This window comes from Alligator sinensis, unplaced genomic scaffold (genome assembly GCF_000455745.1).
Source record: "Alligator sinensis unplaced genomic scaffold, ASM45574v1 scaffold748_1, whole genome shotgun sequence".
NCBI classification, from domain to species: domain Eukaryota; kingdom Metazoa; phylum Chordata; order Crocodylia; family Alligatoridae; genus Alligator; species Alligator sinensis.
The window spans coordinates 541032-565347 of NW_005842455.1; the positions used below are offsets into that span (position 1 = coordinate 541032).

General features: G+C 42.4%; 1 protein-coding gene across 1 annotated transcript in view; it reads right to left on the bottom strand.

Annotated features, from left to right (window-relative positions):
• Positions 1 to 24316, bottom strand: part of FBRSL1 (fibrosin like 1) — a 676121-nt gene that overhangs the window by 26439 nt on the left and 625366 nt on the right. Inside the window, 2 exon segments of the mRNA XM_014523175.2 lie at positions 5862 to 6115; positions 7609 to 8005. Coding sequence (XP_014378661.2) covers positions 5862 to 6115; positions 7609 to 8005 — 651 coding nt within the window.

The following is a 24316-nucleotide window of genomic DNA, read 5'->3' on the forward strand; positions in this document are numbered from 1 at the left end:
ATTTGTGTGGGGAAAGGGGCACAGTGATTTGTTTTAAAAAGTTCTCCCTGAAATTCTGAAGAAGAAACAAAATCCATGGTTAATCTGTTAATCATTCTGAATTAATCTGCTTGGTAAAAGTTGTATCGGGGCCATACTGGATTTGTGAACGTCCCTTTTAGGAAGAGGCATTTGGAAAACCACAGCAAAAAGGATTGGGGTGGGTAAGTGACATCATATGAAACTTCACCATCCCTCCAAAGGAGAAGCTGTTGGTAGAGACATAGAGACAGCCTGATGTGGCTGGTTTCAGTGATTCTGGATGTGTGAAGCAGCCAGGTTACTACCTGATCACAAGCTGGCATTTCCAAAGAGCCTTTATTGCTGCAGTTGCAACTAAAAGGACGGCTCACAATTTTTTGGTAGCGAGAGTTTCTCCCTGTTCTTGACCCAGTGTGGCCAAGACTGAAATAGATATAATTGTGAAGATGCTTCCATTTTTATTGGCAGCACTTTGTGTATAAGCCCCCTGTTGCAGAGGTCATACAACCTCCAGCTAAAAAGCCATAATTCCGCAGCCGTCAGTCTGGCTGGCAGGTTTTAATATACAGCATGATGGGGCTCAACTTGCTGTCTTCACTTCGCTCTTTGGCCTGGGTACTGAAACATGAAGCCCAAACAAGCGTGAGCATGCTACGTGGCTAATGGCAACCAGTAAGTAACACGGCTGGGACCAAAATGTATATATTTAGGACATAAAACTTGAACAAATCAATAACAATGGATGAACAATGTTGTTTAGCAGCTACCAATTTAGGCTGTTCTACAATATCATCCAAGAGACTGCGTCATTTTCTGATACAGTCACTGGGGACACACTGTGACCTAGAAACATTTGGGCTAAAAGTGCTGTTTCAAATAAAATACCAATTCAGTAAGACGTTCAGCACCTTTACTACTAAGTTTTGGACTATCCCTACTCTTTTACGAGGCAAAAACTGACATTTGCCTAACCTTGTCACCTGCTTATTTTCCTTCGTGAAAAATAATGGCTGGGAGAAAAGAGAGACATTTTACAGATTCAAGATCTGATTAAGACTGTGGTTGCTATAAAAAGCAGATGTCCTCTCCCAAGAGGTTCTCTTCTGGGTTACTCTCTGATGACACCTGGCCTCTCCTTCTCAGGTAGGGATACATAGATTTTCAACAGAGCTCAGTACCCCAATATGCTGGGCTCTTCTGAAAAGCAGGCCTTGAACCTGAAGGTTCTTTTTTCTTTTGCTCACTGTAAAATGTATCGCACAATTCTTGGCCAAAACCATTTCTGCAACAAAACTTGGACATAGTGATGGACCCTGGAAGGTGTAGAATACCCCCAACAAAAGGTACAAAATCAGGCTCACAATGGGCAAAAATTACTTTAGTTACAGCCGTATCGGCCCCAACTCCTACCCAGCACACAGACTATAACTTGATTGCATTTACACACTTGTTTCCTAACACAAGACTCCTAAGTGACCCCCCCTGCTATTGTGAACGTATGATGTTTCCTTGTTGTAGTTATTTTGTGGTGATGCACAGGTTGTAAATCAGAAATTCTTTCGTATGGGCACTACAGAGGAAGCCAGCACAAGGCCTGGGGAGTGTTTCTAAGCATTTAAGTCCTCAACACAGAAAAAAAATTAAAAGAAAATAATTCTACCAATTATGAATACTTTACCTGAAAATGTCTGAATAGCCTGAATATACACGGTTGGTATCAGGGAAAAGAATAAGTTTTAGCATGTTTAGATATTGGTCTGGTTTCTACACCAAATTTCCTTATGATTTAGAAACACTCTTTTCCCCATATTGCCGTGATTAACTATGTAATAGTAGCATTGCCCCAAAGGTTTCACTTCAGCATCTTAAAAGTCTGAGAGTGGTTTTTATGGAACAAAAGGGTTGGGATGAAACTTTTCTAAGGGCTCAGCAACACTTAGTTGGTAATGAGTATCTCAAAGCCTCTGGTTTATGGGGAAAAATCCACCTTATCTCCAATTTTAAATTAGATTTACCATTAACCACGCAATTCACTACTGTTCCTTGTTTAAATGCTATTCAGGTGTGGGAAAGACACTGAAAATTTAAACAAGTCTCTACAGGAGGAGAGAATAAGGAGACGATATCTTCTTCACCAGCTATGAGCTCCAATAGGTAGGTTAGACAGGATTTGCTATTATTTTTTAATTCCTTTGCTGGCCATGCCTAGGAGCCTCAAGCCTTCACCAGATCCCACTTGTGCAAGTGCTATATAACTACAGAACAATTTGTATGTCCTACATGCTGCTGACTATTCTTGTTCTGCAATGATCCACTGATTTTAAGAAACGCCCCTTTTTAAATTGCAGCAGATTTAACAAATCACTCCCTTAACTTCTTGCATTGCTGTTTTACCTCTTGTTGCCCATGAATCTCCAAATTAGATTCTATGGCTAACATGTTCAGAAGTGCCTAAATGACTTAGGTTCTAGTCTTTTCAAAAGCAAGTTAGACCCGCTATTTTTGGTATAAGAGTGAAGAGCCTAAGCAACTTGGACAGGTAAATTCTAGCTCATTTAGCCACACAGGAGTCCTGGTTGCATTGAAATCTCTCTTTAAAAGATTCTCTTTAAAGAGATTGAAATCTCTCTTTAAAATAGAAACCAGGAGTTTAAGTCACATAGGGTATTCTTCAGAAGTCTGTAGGAGCAGGCGCAATATCTTTGTAAAGTATCATACCCATGTATACTGCTCAAGGAACAGTAATAATTAATAGGTTAACACATGGGTAGAGAAGAAGAGCATCAAAACAGTATTCAAGTACTGGAACATGGGGTCTGTGATGAGATTTTCTTAGCGCTGGCCATAAAACATATTGCCAATAACTGTAGTTAAAATCTAACGTCTTTGGAGGAAAATGTGAGCATGTTTACTAAAAAATAACTTTTCCCCCACAAGTCTGGCATGACTTACAGAAACCAAATCCTTCTGTTAGTATCAGGATAATCCACTTCATGTTTTTGGAGGGAGGGATAAAAAGAGACTTGGCAGCTGTGAGTGCCTTGATATCCAATTTCTTTAAGAGACTTTAAGTCAGACTGGTAGATCTACAACTGCCTCCAGACTTTAGCTCTTCAGTGCAACTTTGCCTTTGCCAGTAAAAGAATAGACTCTGAAGCACCTGGAAGATGGGCATAGGGAGAGGAAGAGTGGCATGGCCTTTTCAGAAGGTTCCTAAAAGAGGTTGCTGCAGGAAGTAGGGAGCAAGCAGTGTCCCAGCTGTAAACTGGGCTTCAGAGTAGTTGGGATCAGGATGCCTACCAGTGATACCTGTTACAGGGTTAGGCACATGGTGATACCACTGGGAACAGAACTATCTAAACAGCCACTTGTAATACCACCGAGTCCCTGCCTCCCAATTATTTATGCTGTCTGTATGTATGTATGCACCTGCTAACATCCTGCATGTGGCAAGACTAAGTAAAGAAGTAGGCTGATGAGCACCATTTCACTTTGACAGCATTGCTAAATACCCGCTAAAACTCAACACAGAAGGCAGAAGGCATTAGCTCACCTGCCATTTAACAGCACACAGGTAGGCCTTGAAACTCCCAACTGGATTATAGCACCCCACAAACAGTCTCTAATGAGTAAGCTGTTTACATAAGCTTTAGGTTTCCTGAGGAAGAAATGCTACTAGAAGCGTACCTCTTCCTTGCCACGCTGACATGCACTGACCTAACCTATCAGCATCATTGACAGGCAGGCACAGGAAGGCTACTGGCTGAACTCTGCCTTTGCCAACGGACAGCAGCTACTTTAAATGGAAAGGAACAAGGATGAGCAGTTCACTTCCTTGCTCCCCCACCCCATCCTGGAAAGGAAATTGAAAGGTCCATGTCCCCTCTAAGGGTTTCTTCTAGCCTGGTGCTTTTAAATGAGGCCACATGTGCACTCAAACATGGACTGTATTACTGGGAAAAGTAATTCAACCTTGCTCTCCAAAGTTACCATCTCCTTTGTTTTTTTACTTTGAAAGAAACCTTTCTGGGAATGCCAATGGAAGCTGCTAGCTACGCAGAATTATAAGATGTGCTAGGCTGCAGCAGACAACAGCCATTGTGTCAACATCAGGACTAGAACCCAGAACCTTTAACTCCACAAACTCAGGCCTCCTCTTCTTGAGCCACAGGGAAATGCCTCCCAGCAGTAGCAGGCCTCTTATCATTTGCTGGCAATCTGCCTGCTTGTGCTTCTTCTGCAGTTAACGCTGAAGCTACTACTCGATTCCAAGGGATGCAGGACTGGGCTCTTAGCAAGCACAGTACTGTTTTCTCCTCTCAAAATCTGTCTGCTCTCTTTCCAACATGTCTATCAGTGTGCTTGCAAGCCTCTTTCTTTAGTGGAAGCAGTTACTCAGAGAGTAAGTCTCCTGCTGTGATGCTTAGCATGTCCCCAGCCATGTGGCTGAAATCCTAGACAGCTCCAGTGCCCTTGAAAGCAGGCAGCTTCCTATGCAGCCCTGCCCCTGGCTGGAAGCCATAATATTTTGGTCTAATGTCACTTTGGAGAGTTTGTTTGAGGCCAAATCACATTTCCGCCTCCTGTAAATGAGCAGTTCTAAATAATGGGATATTTAGCCCCTGAAAATACAAGCAGGAGGCCAAGTCATCAGAACAGTCGGGAGCAGATCTCCCTGTGCACTCTGGCTGCCTTTATAGGGAATAGAAGAGCACATTTTTGTAACTGCTTGTCCTCTTTAATCCCTGCTGAGTTAGTCATAGAGTCAAATGCCAGATCAAAAGGAGGCCCTAGCAAGTGTTCCAGGGAGGTCTCCAGCTGCCAGGCTCTCCCACAGGAACAGCTGTAGGCTAATGGGCAAACTATAAACAGGGCACTTAGGACAGAAATGACAATGGAGGAAGGGAGGGGGGAACAAATGGGACTTCTCTAAAAGCTGCAAAAATAATTAAGAAAAGAGTTTGACAACAGAACTTGTCAACTTGAGCACTGACCACCCTCTGCCTCCTTCAGTCAGACCAAGCAGCCAAGATTCTCCAATGTGTAAACAGATGGCAGAATGCGCAGGCTGCTGCATGTGTGGAGGATGCCTTGGCCTGCCTGTTTGCTCTGCTGTCAGGATCTGATATTTACTGAAGGATCAGCATTGGGGGTAGGCTGGGGCTTCTCGTTTGTAAATCTATTTTACCTGCTCTGTATGCTGCCTAGAACCAATCCCAAATAAGGTCTAATGCAAGAGTAGGGGCTATTGAATGGCAGCTCACCTCCTTCCCCTGGCCATTTGAAGTAAAGGAACAGAAGCTTGTCAAGGGAAGGAGAGGCAATAGTGGAAATATATGAACAGACAATTTGACTCCTTCAGAAAAGAAGCAATTCCTAAAAAGCCATCAAACTCATTCCAAAGTACAGCTCCTGCCTTCTCCAGGGTTATGGAGGCAGCTGCAAAAATGCGGACTGCAAAGCATTTGGAAAGTCAGAATTTCAATGAGAAGATGAATTTAAGTGGGGGATTCAAAAACCCAAATCCATTTGGGAGATTAAGTCCCTCAGGCTCCTTGGAAAATCCCAGTTTCATATTCAAATTCACTTCCATTTCTCTCATCAAGATCAAGGAAAACACATAATGTGCCCTTTAGCCCATAGGTCCAGTTCAGCTTCTCTTGCCTGCTGCAGAAATGCTTTTAAATTTCAGACGACACTGCCAAGGAGGGGGGTGTGTGTGTGTGGGGGTGGGGTGGGGTGTTCTTTTTTTGCCTACTTGCCCTCTAACCCCTACTACAAATGTAGTGTACTTCTACAGGAGAGCAGCTACAGGAGAGAGCAGAAAGAAGATAACCTACCTGCCGGATGACCTGGTATCACAAGGCTGTTGGTGGGTAACGCTGGTGGAGGTGGCAGCGTGGGTGGGGTGGCGAACATGGCCGTATGGTGCTGGTGTTGGGTCTGTGATCTGAGTGAGAAGTGCGAGGTAGCAAGATTAGAGATGTTGAGGGGCAGGGCTGGACCAGAAGAATGGTGAGGCGGGATCTGCGGGGAATGAGGAAGGTGTTTGGGGAGGCTGATGCTTGTTGCGCTGCTGGCACTGCTGCTCCTGCTGTCGGGTGCGAAAAATGGATGGGGGGAAGAGAGAGAGAGAGAGAGAAAGAGAGGATGTTAATACACAATATCAAAGCAATACAATAACTGCACAGCAGCAGAGGCAGCTAGGCTTTGGAGCATACATGGGCGCAATGGATCCCTCAGACCTTTCCCAGCATGACTTGGGTGCACCTGGGTGACATTCTCTTTCATGACTGACAGGTTTCAACTCCCCAAGCTGTCTGTACATTGCTGATCAGAGGGCATAAGGGCAAATGCATTTACACTTTCATTTAGCCTTTGATGACCTTAAAACCACAAAAGCATGTGATCAGGATTCTTAGTTCCTGTAATCCTTTTTCTCTCTCTAACCTCCAAATGCCATCAGTCACCTCTGCTGCATTCTTTATAATAGTATTTTATATCTATCTATCTGGTATATTACATATATGGTATAATCATGTATAATTAGACATATTTTCATTGTAATGGCTTTTTAGATTATTATATTGCACAGCATTCTGCGAGAGTTTTTGAGGCTGAGGAAGAGAGAAGGGAAACATCAGTGCAGTTATATAATGCACACTCCCATGATGATGATACCAGCATCTTGCTGTCAGGGAGTCTAAGCTCCCTGGCATACTTTACATGTTTTGAAAAGTGCCAAATGTTATTAAACATTTATAACGTAGTAGTACTCAAAGGCTAAAGCCAAAGTAGGTTAGAAAATTGACAGTTCTATACACACTTATAGCTTGTTTTAGATGTAACTAACACATTATGTGATCATGTTAATGGAGCTCACTGAATTATCTCCTTAACCAGGCTATTTTTTTGGGGGGTGGGGGTGGGGGGGGGAGGGATAAGGTGCTTTTCACACTAACAAGCAAATTGCACAGACTTCAGTTTATTCCCGTGTGTTGACTAGACTGCCTCTTTCTCTACAAGTTTATACGTGGATCTTATTTGCTGGACAAGAATATTTTAAAGGGACACAACTAAGCTTCCTGCTAGCCAACAGCTTTGGGGAATAGTTTACTTGCAACGGACTTTTTATTGTGTCCAAGAGTCACATTCTGAGATACAGCCTCAGGAAAAGGTCAAATTGGACTTGGGGTGTGGTATTTTCCAATACAGCCACTAATGCTCCTGGCAAGCCAGTGAAACTGCACCAGTCCCAGAAACAAAATCATCTGAACCTCTGAAATCGCATCAGAACTAAACCTCCAATTTCTACTGCCTGAGTTGGTCAAATGTAATTACAAAAGGTGCAAAGCACAAATAATCTGGACGTGGAAAGATCTGCACCATAGCCACATAAACCTGTAGGAAGCCCAAGTCACAATCTCCCATGAAGCTAGTGATCACAGCTGATGATCAGCTGGAAATACATGGCTTAGTGATGCTGACCTAGAGAAATTCAACATCTCCCAGAAGTGGAGCAATACCTTCTAAATATGCTTTCTGTGGGAGACAAGGTAGGAGTGACAAGTCTGCCTTTCTCTGTACCTGATATTATTGAGTACGTTGTGGGCCACCTGGTGATGAACTTGGTAGCTGAGAGGGGGAGGGATGTGACTCTGAGGCTGGGTGCGGAGCTCAGGTATCAGCTGAGGCTGAGATTGTGGCCGAGGCTGAGGTTGTGACTGTGGTCGAGGTTGTGGTTGAGGTGTGAGCCTTGGTGGTGCTGGTGCGGAGATTACTGGCTCCTTCTTCAATAGCGGGCTTGCTCTGGCGCTCGACGTGGGCGCTGAAGAAGTGGAAGTCACGACAGCAGCAGCTGGCTGAGGGCTGGGAATAGGCAGCACGAAGGGCACGTCGGTGCTCAGCTCCTGGCTGCGCTCTAGCCCTGATACCTTTGGGACATTTGCTGCCTTCACCTCAGGTTTGTCATTCAAGGTTGGACCTAACAGAACAACAACAAAAGCAAAGTGACATATTGAAGTATCCCTCCTTTCTCCACCTTTCCAGATGTTTGCCTGGTAAAAAACAAAACAAAACGGGTGATATTTTGCTTCTGGGAGCATCTCTGCAACAAGGATGGTATGTCTGTCGGTCTGCCCTGCCTGCAGAAGACATTGGTTGACCGGTGTGACCTAGTGAGGTACATGTTGCCACAGCTGTACAGCCTTCCTACTTCTACAGAGCCTTAATACTATAGAGCAAAAATGTGTGAATGCTTTTGACGTTATGATGCTCATGCATCTTCCTCCAAAATTAAGTTATTGGAGTTGATGATAAATCCTGTGAACATAAACTTTATCACCAAGGATATGGGATCAGTCATTCTCAATCATCTTTCAAGGTATCCAGATTGTGAATCTTGCCAGTCGATACCAACAGTAACTAATCACCAATTACTATACATCCCTATGTGAATGCCCAGGCCTTTCACAAGACAGATGATGGAACAGTGATCAAATGTAAGGTTTTGACCTCAATCTTCACTCAATAGGCATTCACATGTGAAAGCAGAACAAAAGTCTGGAGAGAAAATGACTCCCTAGCACAATGAGCATATTAGTGCAGCCCTGTTCCCCCAACTGTGCTGTGGATATCAACACACAAACAGCTGTAGTCTCTGCTAAAATCCTAAGTACTGTTCTAATGAAGGGCTGCTGGGCACCAATCAACATTAATCTTTGTTAAAAAAATTAAATCAAGCTATGGAATGTCAAAAAGCCAAAGATAAGAGCATGGAAACCTCATGCAACATGTTCAATACTCAGTTCCCAATGATGGCTCCCTTTCAACATGATGTATGTATTCCCGATGTGCCTGAGCGATCCATAATTCATCACAAGAGGAGTCTTTCATGGCTTATGGGAATCAGTGCTTTCCATTTGCTTCCCAGACCCCTCCCATCACATATACACAGAAGTTTTAGTTTAAATGTATTGCACATGTTTACCTTATGCACCAAAATAATTTTAGCATTCTATTTATTTTGCTTTCGGCCCACCCACGTTAGCTGAGAGTGTATGACGAGGAGCATGGGAGACAGATGCTGTCAACCATGTGGCAATGCACACACACTCACAACACTCATATGAATAAACTCTACCTCTGAAACGATATTAATTCATGAAAGGACTAGACCACGTTGAAATAAGTTAAATGACGAAGAGGACACGTGGAAACAACACAACATTTCAGGATGACTCTGTACTCATTTCAACAGTACAAATGGGCTCTGGCCAACCACTTGCTTGCTTGTTCTATGTTGGGCCTAAGACACTTGTGCCTGGCTCCAGTGACTTCAGCGGAGGTATGCTGGAAAAAAGTGGACTAAGGCAATGGTAAATCAAGTTGTCTACTTCCCTGTAAGATACCAAGGTGCTTTATATTCCTGAAATATACCTCCAATGACATGGTGCTATCCATGCGATAAAAAATGATTTTGCAAATTGTTGCGGCTCCATTACGCCTGCTGTGTAGTTTCCTCCATATAAAAAATAGGTATACAGAACACAATGGGAGAGAGGAGCCAAAATAAGCTATTTTCAGTGGCAAAAATTCCAAAGAAACTGTAATGCTTTGACGAGATCGAATGGGAGCTCCAGCGCTTCCATTTTTGAGAAGAAAAAGATTATGGATGTACCAAATTACTAAGGTATTAATTTCACGTGGTCAACTTTGTTGCGTTTCTTTTTCAGATATTTAATTTGTCTGTGCCTTGATTCTGAAAATAATGGTATAGAGATTTTGTTGCACTTATTTTTAACACATCAGAGGATTTACTTACATTTAATGTTTATTATTCTAATAATTAATTTCTGTTCATGTAGCCACTGTCAGTGGGTGACATTTAGCTAAATTCATGTCCCTGGGAGACTTTTGGACTTTCAGTGGGTTTGGCATTCTGTCGACTATGTTCTTCAAATAAAGCAAGTTAATAACTCTAGATCTGATTGCTTTACATGCATTACCCACTGCAAGTCACTGGGTTCCACTTCTGAACACAGATTCCAGGACATTCTGTTAGTTCATTCCAACAGAGATAAACTTCCCACAATGTAATGACAGGCAATGTAAATGAATGGCGTAGACTCCAACTACACTGGCACCACAACAGTTAAAGCTGAGTAAAAAGTCAATTAGATCCACAAGAAATCAATGCAGTATTGCATTAAAAGCAGCTGTCCACCCAGCCCTAGCTACAACTATTGATTCTTTGGGGTTCTAGCATTAGCTCTTATTTGCACTTTTCTCCAAGCAAGAGTTGGATCCCTCGTGGGATATAACTGACCAGTGTCAGTTTTGCCAACTCCCTTCTCTCAAGTTGTAGCACCATAATGTTTTTGTTTGTTCAGTTGTCTGAGAACAATTTAAGACCCCATGAAAATACTAAGACACACTTTTTGCAGTAGGAAGGCAGTGGGCACGAGAGAAGAGCTTCTTCCTCCCTTTAAGCTGTGCTGCAAACGGATCTAAAAGTGTTTACAAGGGAAAGCTGTGGCACAAGTAAGTGCGAGAGTGGGGATGAGCGTAAGAGACATGGGAAAATCCATCTATCAAATGAGATGCCGTATGTATGGCTGGATGGAAGGGACACATTATCTGGGGGTATCAGAGTTGTCCCTAGTTTTAATAGCCATGCAGCGAGTGGAAGCAAAACCACTTCATGTGATTGATTTAATAAGGGCTTTGTGGCCAGGCAGGTGCAAGTAACAGGGAAAACAGAAAGCATGGAGGAAGATGTTAAGAAGAGAGCGAGAGTGGCCCAGAACCAAGCACTCTGACCTGGACTTTGCATATTGCAGCGCTAAGGTGCCTCTGGCTTCAGGGTTGTTTCAGTCCGTAAGAGGCACAGGCAAAGTAAGAGTTTCAGATGCAGGGCCAGACTTAGATTCCAAAGTTGCTGAAAGCCCACGATTTACTCAGAGAGAGAGAGGCGCAGGCTGAGTCTCTAGCAGGGAGGACAGAGCCCGATGAACATGGAATGCTAACATCCAAATGGAACCACTTCGGTTTTCATCAGGTGTTTGCTGTTGTGTAGAGGGCACTTAATGCACCCCTTTCATCACACAAGGCTCCATATTTCTATTGGTTCTGCAGGGTAAACTCTCTTGGTTTTGCTCAACTTGGGTTCTCTGGGATACACTTTTTGCTTCAAATGAAAAATGTCCCAATCTTTCTGAGGTATCCATGACAGTAATTCCAAAGCTGTGCTTTACTTCATTTAGTCAATGCCCCACTCTAATACTAACTTACCCACAGCCCCAGCTACTAAAACCATCACAGCAATCTTCTCATATTGAGAACACAAACACGCTGGTCACTCTGGCTGTGTAACAATGGCAATGACCCTTCAAGAGCCCCATTACGTACACTGAGGATGAGGAAATGGCTTTGTCGTATCAAAATGTGTGTTGCACCTTGGTTTTTATTCTTTTAAATTATTTCCTCATCCTTTCCGAACAGGATCCAGAATGTCAGAGATCTTCTGCAGAACATCTGAAATGCCTGGGATTTTCAGCCTCACATTCTTTATACAGGAGTTGTTAATCCTTTGGTACAAGTTGCCTTCACTTGACCAGAGATAACTTCTGGTTGCATGTGAAATTCTTCCATGGGAAAAATTCCATACCGTTCTTTAAGGAGGGACGGTATAATTGGGCTTCACAGCTTTTTTAAGGGGTTCTTGCCCTGAGGTCAGACATCTACTGACCCACTGTCTAATCCTGCATGCTAAACCCCAAGCTACCCCATGACAAGCACTGCGTTCCCCGTCTCACACTGGAACATTCGAGACACAGAAATGTGTTTATTTTTACCAAGTCCTAGAGTAGCTAATTTTCATGCTTAATGATAACAGGCTGAGCCAATTTGCCTAAGACTTGACAGTCAGCTCCAATAACTCAACCTTAATTAAAGCTGAACGCATGTCAGTTCAGCTCCTTCCTTCACAGGAAATCTGACATTTACAATGATTCATGTTTCAGCCGTGCTATGTAAAGGCTGAATCACATCTGCCATTCTCCACCGTGCAGAGTTACCCCTTTTCATTATGCCAACTTTATTTTCTAACCAAACACCTTGGACTTCTCCCATTAAAAGACTTTATTATTATTTCTTATGATCATCACTATTATCATCATCATTAATACTAACACTACTAGGTTTACAATACATCTTGGTTTATGTGAAGCAAATGGAGACCGAAAGGGTGCTGGACTGAAACTGCCCTAACAAAAGAAAAAAACGATCCCATTTCAGTGACTGTCGACTTGAGCACCTGGACCTAAAACTTGCAATCTTGTAAAGCAGTTACATTATTTGGTCTTATGCTACTTTATTATTCAGATTCAACTTGGCTAAAATAAAACTTTTATACAATATTTTTAAAAAGCACAGAGGGCTTTTGCCACTGCTTTCAGGATATTTGAGGGTACTGACAGCAGTAGTGATTTAAGGTTAAAAAATCCTACAGAACCCAGAAGTCATCCAAGCCATAACTGACTTCACAGCGGAAAGCAAATTCCTGAAGAGCTTATCTGAGTTTGTATGATCCTGCTGCACGTATCTGATATGAAATCTAATTGGATTTAAAATCTGCTATCAGAATAAATGCTCTCTGCCCTGCTCCCCCATGCTGGAAAACTTGCCAGTTTACAGACACGCACCATAGCAGGCAAATATGATACAAAAAGGCCCAGACACAAATGAAATCTGTTCTATTACAGGAATTTGCTTTCAAGATGATTAAGAATTGCTCAAGTGCGAGGGATTAAACTTGCAAAGGCTGTTTTAAGGACTCCAAGAAGCAGTTGCTGTGTTATGCAAACAGAACTTAGAGCAACAGTTATTTCCAGACTTGCTGCCCTGCCTCTTGCTCTTTGCAATTGCAGGTTGCTGTTGAAAGGAGATTGTCAGCACACATATGACGACATGACTAGAAATCATCTAATCTTTCCTATGCTTACTTCCTTTGTGTCTTGGAAAAAAAAGAAGTGGAGTCATCTGGATATATTCTGTAGTTCTCTCAGTATGTGAAGAGACAGGTAGGGTGATGGGGTGACAGGAGAGAGTTCTCCAAAACTGATTTGCAGCAAAGGGGACAAAGAACATACTTTAAAGCAAGAACTTAGCTAATCAAATTGGACCATCCTTTCTAAACAGAGCCATCACCACGGCTGTGTAACACATTCAGGATACGAAACAGAAACAGCAAGAATATATAGAGTTGGACACAACACAGTAAGTTAATACTAGTAGCTTAGAAGACAAAAATCACTATTCAAGTATAAATAATTTTCTACTGTGGACTTCTGTTCTCATATCCAGGCTTTCTTATTTAGGGGACCACAGGAAGGTAGCGCTAATTAAAATATTAGACAACCGATAAATTAATTAGCTTGGTTTCTATATTTAAGAATATCAGAGCTAATGTGTGGAAAGTCACACAACATAAATGGCACCTTCACATATCAAATACCTGCCCCCATTTCAATGCAAATTGCCATGAAGACTTGCAACTCATATAAGAACGTGTTTTTCTTAGGGGTTTCACATATTTAAAACAGAAATACATGAAAGATAATAAGCCAGTGGTGCAGAACTGACCTGTAGTAGCGACCAACTGCACCCCCCCAGTCTGTATCCTAATGCAGCTGTGTCCTCATGCACCTTGAGATAAAAATGCTGACTACATTGTAGATATATTTTCCTCCATCTTTCACCTTTTTCTATCATCACTGAGATTAACAGTTCCTGTGGCTAATGCACAGGGTTCTGAACCGGGAAAGCTTGGTCAGTACAATCAGTTTGCTACAGACTCATTGAATTATTTTGACCAAGTTATTTAACATCAATGTCCTCAGCCTCCCCATCTGGAAAAGAACCTCGGCAGGGTTCGGAGGATTCATTCCCAGATGGAAGATGCCACATAATGCAAAGTACTGTTAAAATTATTGTGATGGAAAGACTACATTTCAACCAGCAGTGCTGGGACACAGCTGGGTGTTCGGGGCAAAGCAGAAGCAGTGACTACTGGTTGCTGCCTGGGTTGCAATTGTGATCACATGGCTGCCAGTTACAGCAGCCTCTTTTTTCACACCCCCCTGCAAAGTGGGTACCTGGGGCGGTTGCCCACATCTCCTCTCTCTTCTCCCACCCAGTTACACCACTCTTTTCAACTGTGGCTTCAAGTTGTCTGGTAACACCCTCAGCCTTGAAGCAAAGCATGTTCCTCCAACATGCCTCCTCCTCAGAACAAAACTGATACTTAGTTTATTTGCTTCAAATAATAAATTAAAGTATTTTCTCATATGGGAAAACAGGTCAAATGTAAAAAACCAAATGTTTATGCCTTGCTTGGAATTTGCATCCCTACAGCTGAAAAGGGTAAGGGAAGCTATTACTGGTAATGTCACTGGCTCCCAAAATTCGTCTCTAGGTGAACGAGGTCTGCTGCTGTCTTTTGACAGGAAGTTCCTTTTGCAATCAAGTTTGGATTCAGCCCCTATCACTCAGTTCATTTGTACAGAGCTGTCTGTCAAGTCAAATCGTCTTGCAACAATCTAAAACGCCCTCAGAACAGCTGCCACTATCAATTACTCTTGCAGACAGCCTTGACTATCAGGAAAAGAACTGGAGCGAGCACTTGCCAGTTTTAATAAACTGTGTTGCCCAAGTCATTTAACCTGCTAGATTGCTGTACGCTGGGGCTGTAACAAGCCTTCAGCTTCTCAAACAGGAAGAAAGCAATGGTGGCAAAAAGCTGTCAACTTGATGCTCAAAATTAACTTCCAAGCATATCTTTTTTCTCAAGCATCCAAATTTAAAGTGAGACCATTTAAAGTCATTTGCACTATGGTATAGTAAAGAAAGCATATCAAAGTCATAACACAGAACTGATGACCCAACAAGGGCGAAGGAAGATATTCTCCAACATTTTATTACCAGGACCACATCTTACCATTCACAAAATGGATGGACCAGCTCTCCGAGGTACAATAGCAGCTCAATTTACCTACATTGTCACTGTATTACCAGCAACCAACTATTGACTCAAAGTGCTTTAGGCTATGCTGACAATCTTAGGAGTCCTGTACACTGCACCATGATTTGCTTATTGGCTTTACTGTTAAACAGTGAATAATTAAATACCCAAGTGTACTGAAGTTACTGCATTACCATTATCAGATTGCTAGAAAAAAATTTCCTAAAGAAATATTTATATAAAAATTAAGCTATTTTCTTCTTCCTAACCAACTGTGGAGATTCAATCCTTTGTTGGGAAAATTTCCAGTGCAAAAGAATTGCTTTTTTTCCAGAAATTGAGCCAAACAACATTAAGATCTATGGATTTGATGCCGATTTGCTGCTTTATGGTTCTTTAATGCGATGTTTTATTCCAGGAGATTTCAGGCTTTCCATGCTCTATCCAGGCGAGTTAGCTATAAGCATGCGTGACGACACTCCAAAGCTGCAGAAGCCGAATGGAAATGGGCACCAAACACAAGGATTGGGGCCAGGGCGTAGAGAACAAGGATCACCATTCAAATCCTCAGAAAAGTCAGTCACACCGCATTGTCATAGCAAGGCTGCTTCTGGCACCATTTCAATGCAAAGCTGAAACTGGATTTGCAGCCCAGGCACCTACTGTGGATGCTGGGGTTGTAATGAGATTGGAAGTTTCATGCAGGCTTTTAATCTGAGGCTATAACATTGGATCAAACACTGCAGGGTTAAATCCCTTCAAGTCCTGCTCCTAAACGGATGCCGCATGACTGAAAACCAATGACGTAACAGGCGTTTTACCACCCTGACCATAAAGTAACACAAAAGCTTCTTGTGTTTACTCGGTAAGGGGCTGCTGCAGTCAGTGTGTGCTAGATCGAGGGCAAAAATCTTACTTTGAAGCAGTAGACAAGGAACAAGATACACAAGGTAGTAAGAAGACCATCAAAAACAAACCCAAACAAATATTCAACTCAAGCCTTAAGCTTTTAAGAGGACAAAACCCTGCTGTATATCAAGTAATCTTGTGATTTTAATTAGTTGAGCAAGTGCAAATAATAAACTATCAGCTACTACGTTATAGAGGAAAATGTACTACTTCTGCTGTTTGAAATCCATATTGATTCCCATCTCGCCCTGTAAGTGAGTTATTAATCACTCCAATTAAATCATGAACACAGGTCTTTGCACTGAAATTGAACCCCCACCAATAGATCAATAACTCAAACCTCCAAGAGCAATTACTGTTCAGCATAACAGAGCAGCTTTGTTATACAGCATTCCTTGCCGGCCACACACTAAATTGTATCCTTCACATAGTGTGGATGAACTAGGGAAAAAAAAGATGTTATAACTATTAATTTCAAAATAAACAGACATCTATTTAGGGTCACCTAATCTTTCACACATCTTGGAGAAAAACAGATCTGCCAAGGTCACATTGGAGACATGATTACACTTTTTTTTTTTTTTAAACAATTTGTTATTCTAGCAAAGCCCTGATAAGATTGAACTATTGAAGTTCACACTCTGGTTTAATTTCAAGAGGTTAAATGCCAAATCCTTTTCTTATTACTACAAGGAAAGGATCTGCCAGGCTGTGTAATATCCTGTGTGGGCTAAGACAACAATTTTGATTCTTTTGAACAATCTAACCAGGGTGTTTTTTAAAATGACATCAGAGAACACCAAATGCCCAAAGAATCATTTTAAGTAGATCTGAAAGCAAGATTTCCTCCAAAGAGGTAAGAATGACCTTTCAGATTTTCTGGACAAGAGAAGTTAAATCAATGGCTGGCTGAGAAGGGCACTCATTGACAAAGACAAAGGATCCTGCAAGCACCATCTCCTCTTTGCTGGGAACAAGGCAAGATTTCACAGTCCCTCTCCCCCAGCTAGCCAAATATATTCAGGGTCAAAGCCATTCTGCTCTCTGCCTATGAAAATAATTGACGCATCTGACCATGAAGAGAGGAACCATCCACACTAAGACACATGCTGCTGCCTCACTGCTTAGCTCCCTTGTCCATTTACAGGTGAAAGCCATATTGGAGCATGCATGCCTGACTACGATTGGCTCATCCCTTCAAGCAGGCCCCTGAGCTCAATCTATCATCCTTCATTAGAAATGCTATTGGCAGCCAATTAACTGGTGATGGACCCGAGCCATGAAACTAATCAAGATGAGTTCATACAGTAACCTTCAGGCTGCAGGCGGCTGGTTCTCACCAACGAGGAGCATCACATAATTTTTTTTCCCCCCTGTGGGCTCTTGTCACAGTACCGTGGAGAAATTATAACAAATCAGAGGCGATACGAGACGATGAGCAGGTAGAGGGCCAAGAACTTGGTTTGTACATTTCAGCATGGTTCCATCCTTCGGTCTGAGCTGCCAGAGAAGAAGGAGAAGTGTACTTCTACAAATTAAAAAAGACGACGGATATCTGTTCCCCACTCCACTGCAACACTAAGAACCCAAAGAGTAAAGCAAGTATTTTCTGCCCTGAAGAACACAGGTGAAGTAGAGCTGGGAAGACCAAATAAGACTATGATCCTTTCTCCAGAAGTACATCGTGGATACTACTTCAAAATCAATTCATTTCAAGTCTTACGCGGGAAACATGATAAAACTGCACTGGATTGAACACACAAATGTTTATGATTGTGCCCACCCAGATAGTCTGGAATGCATCAAGGTCAATGGGCATTCATGTGAGCCAAATTCTATCTGCCCAGATGGTTTTTCTATCATTTCTAAAACCCTATGGAAATATACAAGCAAACTAGAGTCATCATATATATTTATGGTCAAATTTTGCCTTCAGATACATGCATATGGTTCCAAGTGAGTTCAAATCAGAAGAGTATGGCCTTGTTTAAAGAAAATGTCAAAGAAAAATAGCCCTCTTGATTTCACTGCACAAGTAATCATGATGTCATAGAATAGGATACCGCTTTATAGTTTTCCTTTTAGATTTGGAAGTAACATGCAAGTTGTTCTGTAGTGGCTGGTTCTGTAGTGGCAAGTTGAGCACTTATCACACGTCCTAGATCACAGGTAAGATTAGAATATTAAAACCAACTATGTATAGAAAAAAGGAAGTGATTTCAGTTTACAAAGGGCACAGGGTTCCTTTTTCCTTCTGGGAAGCTGGGTGATGGTGGAGGAAAGAATCTCAATACTAGGAGTGACAACTGTATAGGAACCCAGAACACACCATGCAGAACCATTCACCTGCAGCCAGTTTCTACCTGAAATAGTAAATGGAAACACATTTACTCCACACTCAGCTTATATAAAAAACTGAAACTGGGAACATTTTTTTTCTAAACACCTGACACGTGAACCAAGATCCCATTTTCAAAAAGGCATTTATGAGCTTACATATACCTGGTCTTCAGTAAGACTCGAGATTTTAAATCTTTATAAATGCTTTGAAAAATTTCATCCAACATGAGTTTCACTTGGTACAGGCTTTCATTACTAAAATGATGCTCATAGCTCTAATTAGGACACATGGTTTCAACGGGACAGACTCTTGACCAGCATTTTCAAATGATATTTCCTCCCTCTTTTAAAAGAAAATTACAGATTGCCATTGGGTCATATTTTCTATTTGGTTGTTCATTAGATATGGGCATAACAACAATCGATTCCAGTTCCAATAGGAAGATCACAATGGCTGCCAGGACACAACTTTCATCACGAATCATGCAGCATTCCTCCTGATTTACCTTCCACTTCAGCACGTGGGTGTCAGCCTCGTTCTAGCCATGAGACTTGAACTCGCAACTTCTCTCCTTTACAAATACCCTGCTTATCCTGGCTGGACATGCAGTTGTTTCAAAACCTAGTGTTTGAGGCTGGAACATCAGTTCTACAGTGAGGTACGATGACACTGAAGATGCTGGATGGCAGCATGACTGAATCACTTGGGCGGACAGCATTTGACTGGAAATGAGAAAGCTTCTGTTTACTGAGAAGGAGATTGCCTGGCTGGGAAGCAGCAATGGTGAAGGAAACGCAGCTGAAGGACAGGACAGTTTAATAGCCTTGGGTAAATTATTACATTTATTACAGTTTTCATTTAAGTAGTTGGGGTTCTATAAATAAATAATACAGGATCATCCCCCTTTACGATTCCTTGCAGGTCTTGGCGCACACTGCATGTGTGCACATGCTGGACATTTGAAAACTGGTAATAAACCTTTTTGTAATCCTGGAACCCCGCATTTCTCCAGAAAAAAAAAATATATAAGGAGTGAGGCATGTTTTCTCAGCTGCATAACACCACCAGGAGCTGGACACAGCTGCTATTTTACCATTCACAAAATGCTTTCTTTCTGTCAGAGTAAGTGAACAATTCTTAGAAGGATTATTTTATGAGTTAACTGTTTTGCACTTTATTAAATGTTCAGCACAGTAACATGTTTTAGCAGTTGTGCTTCCCACGGCAAGGGCTAGATCTTGCCCTGCAGAATATAAGGGCTTGAAATGAGACTGAAAAGAGCTTCTTTCCCCACTGCAAGTGACTGCTCAGGCTCTCCTCCAGTGCTCAAAGACACGCTGAGTAAGACCCCTATTTTGTACTGCCAAGCTTATTCATTCAAAACCGTAAGTCAGGATCACCCAAAATAAAGAGACTGGTTTATAAAACATAAAGTCTTGTCAGAACAACAAATTCAGGGATCTTTCTTTGCCTTGTGGTTTGCGAGCCTTCAGGGTTCCTCTGTTCACATTTTCAGTCTTGAACACAACTAGACACGTATTTTTCTGTTTAACCTGAGTGTTAGTGTCACATGACCTCAGCAGCCAGGGATTTTTTCTTTGTTTTCAAAAAGCACCAAGCATCATGAGAGTCTTGGTAAAATCAAGAGCCCTGGCAATGATGATCAGCTGACACGATAGTATCTAGGCATCTAGGTTTTTATAGGGCACCATGCTTACCAAGGGGACATGCTCTGTCAGGCAGGACGCCTGTCCATCCTCAGTTGGCAAGCCTCAGTTTGCTAATGTGCAGGGTGCAGCCAGCAGCCTACATTAACTGCAAGCATGTTTGCTCTCAAAGCAAGGCAAAGCATGCCATCAGCCTACCTTACAAGCAGGTGTGCAAGCTGTGCGAGGACTCTTATTTCTACTTAAAAATATTCAATTGATTCTTCCTGAGCTAAGATGATCAGCAATGCAAAGGATCTATGGTACTGGAAAGACTCTTCCTTTGGGCTCCGTAAGTTCAGATCAAGAGAGGCCATAGAAACCTAGTAAGACGAAGAGTGTTTCTGAGGGAACTCCTGTTGGGGAGCGAGGTCCTGCATTTTGCTGTGATACTTCTAATTAAACAATGGCAGGCAAAGTGGGACAGTACTAGCCTGGCCTCTGAACAGGCATGTAAAAAATAACACAAAAAAGAAGCCTACTGAGTGGTGGTAAGTCTGACAAGCCTCAATAACTGCTGATTTGTCACCTGCATGATATCCCTCCGAACCCCTGCTTCAGCAATGTCCTTCAGACGTCTCTGTGCTCCCCTCTATAGGTTCAGTTCCAGGGAAAACAAGAGAGCTGCAATCATTTCTAATGGGTTTATTCCGCAGTGGTCTATGCTGGATGGAAGATGATTGCAGAAAAAACATGATCGTGCCTGTATGCAATCACTGCCTGGAGTGTGGGGCTGCTTTTCTGGCTCAGGGAAATCTGAACAAAAAGAAACCAGAGGTGGGGAGAGGAGGTCTTGCTGGGGGGTTTAGGTTCAAATTATCTTGATTTGGAAAAAAAAAAGGAAGCTCAGCAAATTGTCCAACCTCCTTACCTAATATTGTAGCCATGGTTGTGAAAATGAAAAGCTATTCTGGGAGGTCACCTGGTCTTTACTGACCAGGAGCCAAATGAGAGATTTACCATCAATGAATCAACAAAGTCCTGGCCTGTTTACATGGCTCTCATGGTTCAGTAACTGCTGTCACATTAATGCTAATAAATATATTATCTAAGAAATCACTGCCCAAGATTCTGCAGTCACTGTGAAGGCCACATGTCATGTGACTAAGATGGCCACAGTAGATTGCAGAATCACATGGGAGAAAATCCAGCTCAAGACCCTGCCAGGATCACCTCCTCCGAAAAATGAATTATCGAAACAAGCAGACTGAATCCATCCAACAGCATTTCAAGTTGCATCAGGGATAATTAAAATATTTAAGGGACAAGCTGCAAGTTGTTAATCAGGCAACATTTATTTGAATGGTGTGTGCCCTTTGGATTCGGTCCCTATGGCAACCAAATATTCGCTCCAAAAGGATGCGCTGGAAGGAACATGTCAGGAGCTGCCTCAACATTTTAATTTACCGAATAAGCAATGAATAAATGCAGCTATTGACAAGCAGAGCAGAAGCAGAAAAGGTCTGTAAACAGCATTAGGAGCCACAGATGGTCTTTTGCTATTTAAGCCTGAAACAAGTGCATTTTCCCTTTAAATGCATCTGCTACTAAGATCAACAAGACGCTATTGTCTTGTGTGCCGGGTGCTGTGCCACATGTACTGGCTGCAGATAATACAAGCTCTTTGGTACTTGCGCTTGCCCTCACTTCAGTCTGGCTGGATTCTGATTATTTGCTGCAGCTCTCCCTATGGGAAGATGCTGGCTTGAGGAGCTCCTAAAAAAAAAAATCTATCCTTTCCCAATTTACTTGTTTCCACCTTTCTAGGCTATACAGGAGAAGGGCCTTTGAAAACCAATGCAATTTAAATGGCAATTCCACAGTACCTCAGGAAGGGAAATGTTCCCTTCTCTTTCCAAAGGAAGAAAATGGGACTGGCATGTAACAGCAGAACCACATGCTTATTCTTGACTGACTTGTTCTTTGATAGCGCTTGAAGTTCTCAATCAAAATTATGGCCTCAGTGAATACTATAAAGACTCCCTGCAGGCAGTTTGGAGAGCTCTTTCCACGTTGCAAGGTGATGTCTCCACGGGACAGTGGACGTTTTGGAAATGTGTATGTCTAAGAAACACTAGAGAGAAATTTGGATAAACAGTCCAGTTGGCGTGTTGCACAAGCATGGAGGTTTCTCCCAGACAAATGTACTCCTGCACCTCAGCTTTCATTTAAAATGCTCTCCAGTCTTTATGATTGGGGAGTAAAACCTCATATATGTGAAGAGAGTATAAACTGATGCTGTGCGGCTGGCTTACATTTACAAAGTCTGAAACAATACCTCTTAACAGCTGCAAAATGCACCATTTTTCTCAAATACTCTCACTTCCCTCCAATCCCTGCTGCCTCGCTTTGAAGTTAGATTACTTCCACCGTGGTAGCAGCTCCTGCAGGGACCCCTGGACCTTACTGAAAAGTCATTGAACGGAGTATTCATTGGCTTACCCGCTGCCCTATATCTGAACCTCTAGCAATTTTTTTTTGCAATATCTTCTTGCTGCAAATTGTCACGATGCAGCAAGCTATGCAATTCTGTTCCCCTCCCTGCCGTACAAGGCCAGCCACTGCAAGTAGCAGTCCCTGAAATGTCCACATCTTTTATATTCTAAACTTCATGTTTTAGGATGTGATTAGGCAGAAGCTCTGATGGTACTAACCATGCTCTCCACTGGTAAGCCAAGCAAAAATACAGGAAGTTGCAGCACAGTGTAACAGTAATTAGAAGTTTCTGGGTACATTACGATCACAGAAAACACTTGAAACTAAATCGATGCATATTTATTTGTTTAATTTTGGCTGAAATGGGGACCAGAAAACCTGTTGTTTTGGATCCTGGAGTTTCTTCCAAGATAATATCTGTAATGTGATTGCTCTCAAATGCTGGCAGTGTGAACTGAAAAACATTTTTTTTCCGCTTTAAATCACTGTTGCACGCAAGTTTCCAAATCCTGCAAAGCCAAAAAAGCTTCAACGGCAGATCTGAGTTTAACAAGTTCGCTGCATCTGGGATTTTTGCACATGATGAAAACAAAAATGGGGGTCCCCAGAGTAACTGCTGAAGGCCAGCCCCCTTGATTGCCATTTTACAGCTTTTTTGAAGCAGGGGGGCTTTCTGTAAAGTCTAAGTGAGACTTTTATGTAGCCTCAACTACACCTTGACAAGGCGGAACTAATACTACAGAGACATCCCAGACAGGAATCAACTACAAATCACACAAGAAGAAGTGAGCACAAGCATTGCTAAGGCATCTCATCCGATTCTTTCAGACTTCTCTCTGACTATAGGAGTTATTTGTAAATAACTTTGCATATGCTAAAAATGCTGCCCTTTAAATTAGAAGGGGTTCTTAAATAATAAACATCTGTGGTTGTTACAAAACTTCTACAGGTAGAACTGATATAGACTCAGGAAGTGCATAGCAAAGATGCCACTGTGAAAAATGAGCCAGCACTGTAAGACTAAGTTAAATGAATCCAGCCAGGGTCTTGCTTGCCCCAGGACACTGACTGGCAACTCAAATTTCTCATATTTTTACATGCTAAGTTTACTTAATCATGTAAACTTAATCATCTGGCAGGGAGCACATTCAGGCCGACCTGGACAGGTTGGATCAATGGGCAGAGAGAAATAGGATGCAATTTAATAAAGATAAATGTAAGTTATTCCACCTGGGAAGGAGGAACCCCCAGCACACATATAGGTTGGGGAGTGCCCTTCTCAGCAGCTCGGAGGCAGAGAGGGATCTTGGAGTCATAACTGACATCAAGATGAACATGAGCCAGCAGTGTAACGAGGCCATCAACAATCGCACCTTGTTGTGAATTAACAGATGCATGAATAATAGATCAAAGGAGGTGATGCTCCCCCTCTATGTGGCACTGGTCAGGCCGCAGTTGGAGTACTGTGTCCAGTTTTGGGTGCCACACTTCAAGAGGGACGCAGGGAATCTCGAGAGGGTCCAGAGGAGGGCCACTTGTATGATTAGTGGCCTTCGTGATAGACCCTACAGGGGGAGGTTGAGAGAGCTGAATCTCTTCAGCCTTCACAAGAGACGGCTGAGGGGAGATCTTGTGGCCGCCTATAAATTTATTAGGGGAGGTCAACGGGGAATAGGGTGAAACGCTGTTTACTAAGGTGCCCCAGGGAATGACTAGGAATAACAGGTGTAAACTAGTTGAGAGTGGATTTAGTTTAGATATTAGGAAGAAATTTTTCACAGTTAGGGTGGCCAGGATATGGAATGGGCTTCCAAGAGAGGTGCTGCTATCACCTAGCTTGGAGGTCTTCAAGAAGAGGCTAGATAGTACCCTTGCCGGGGG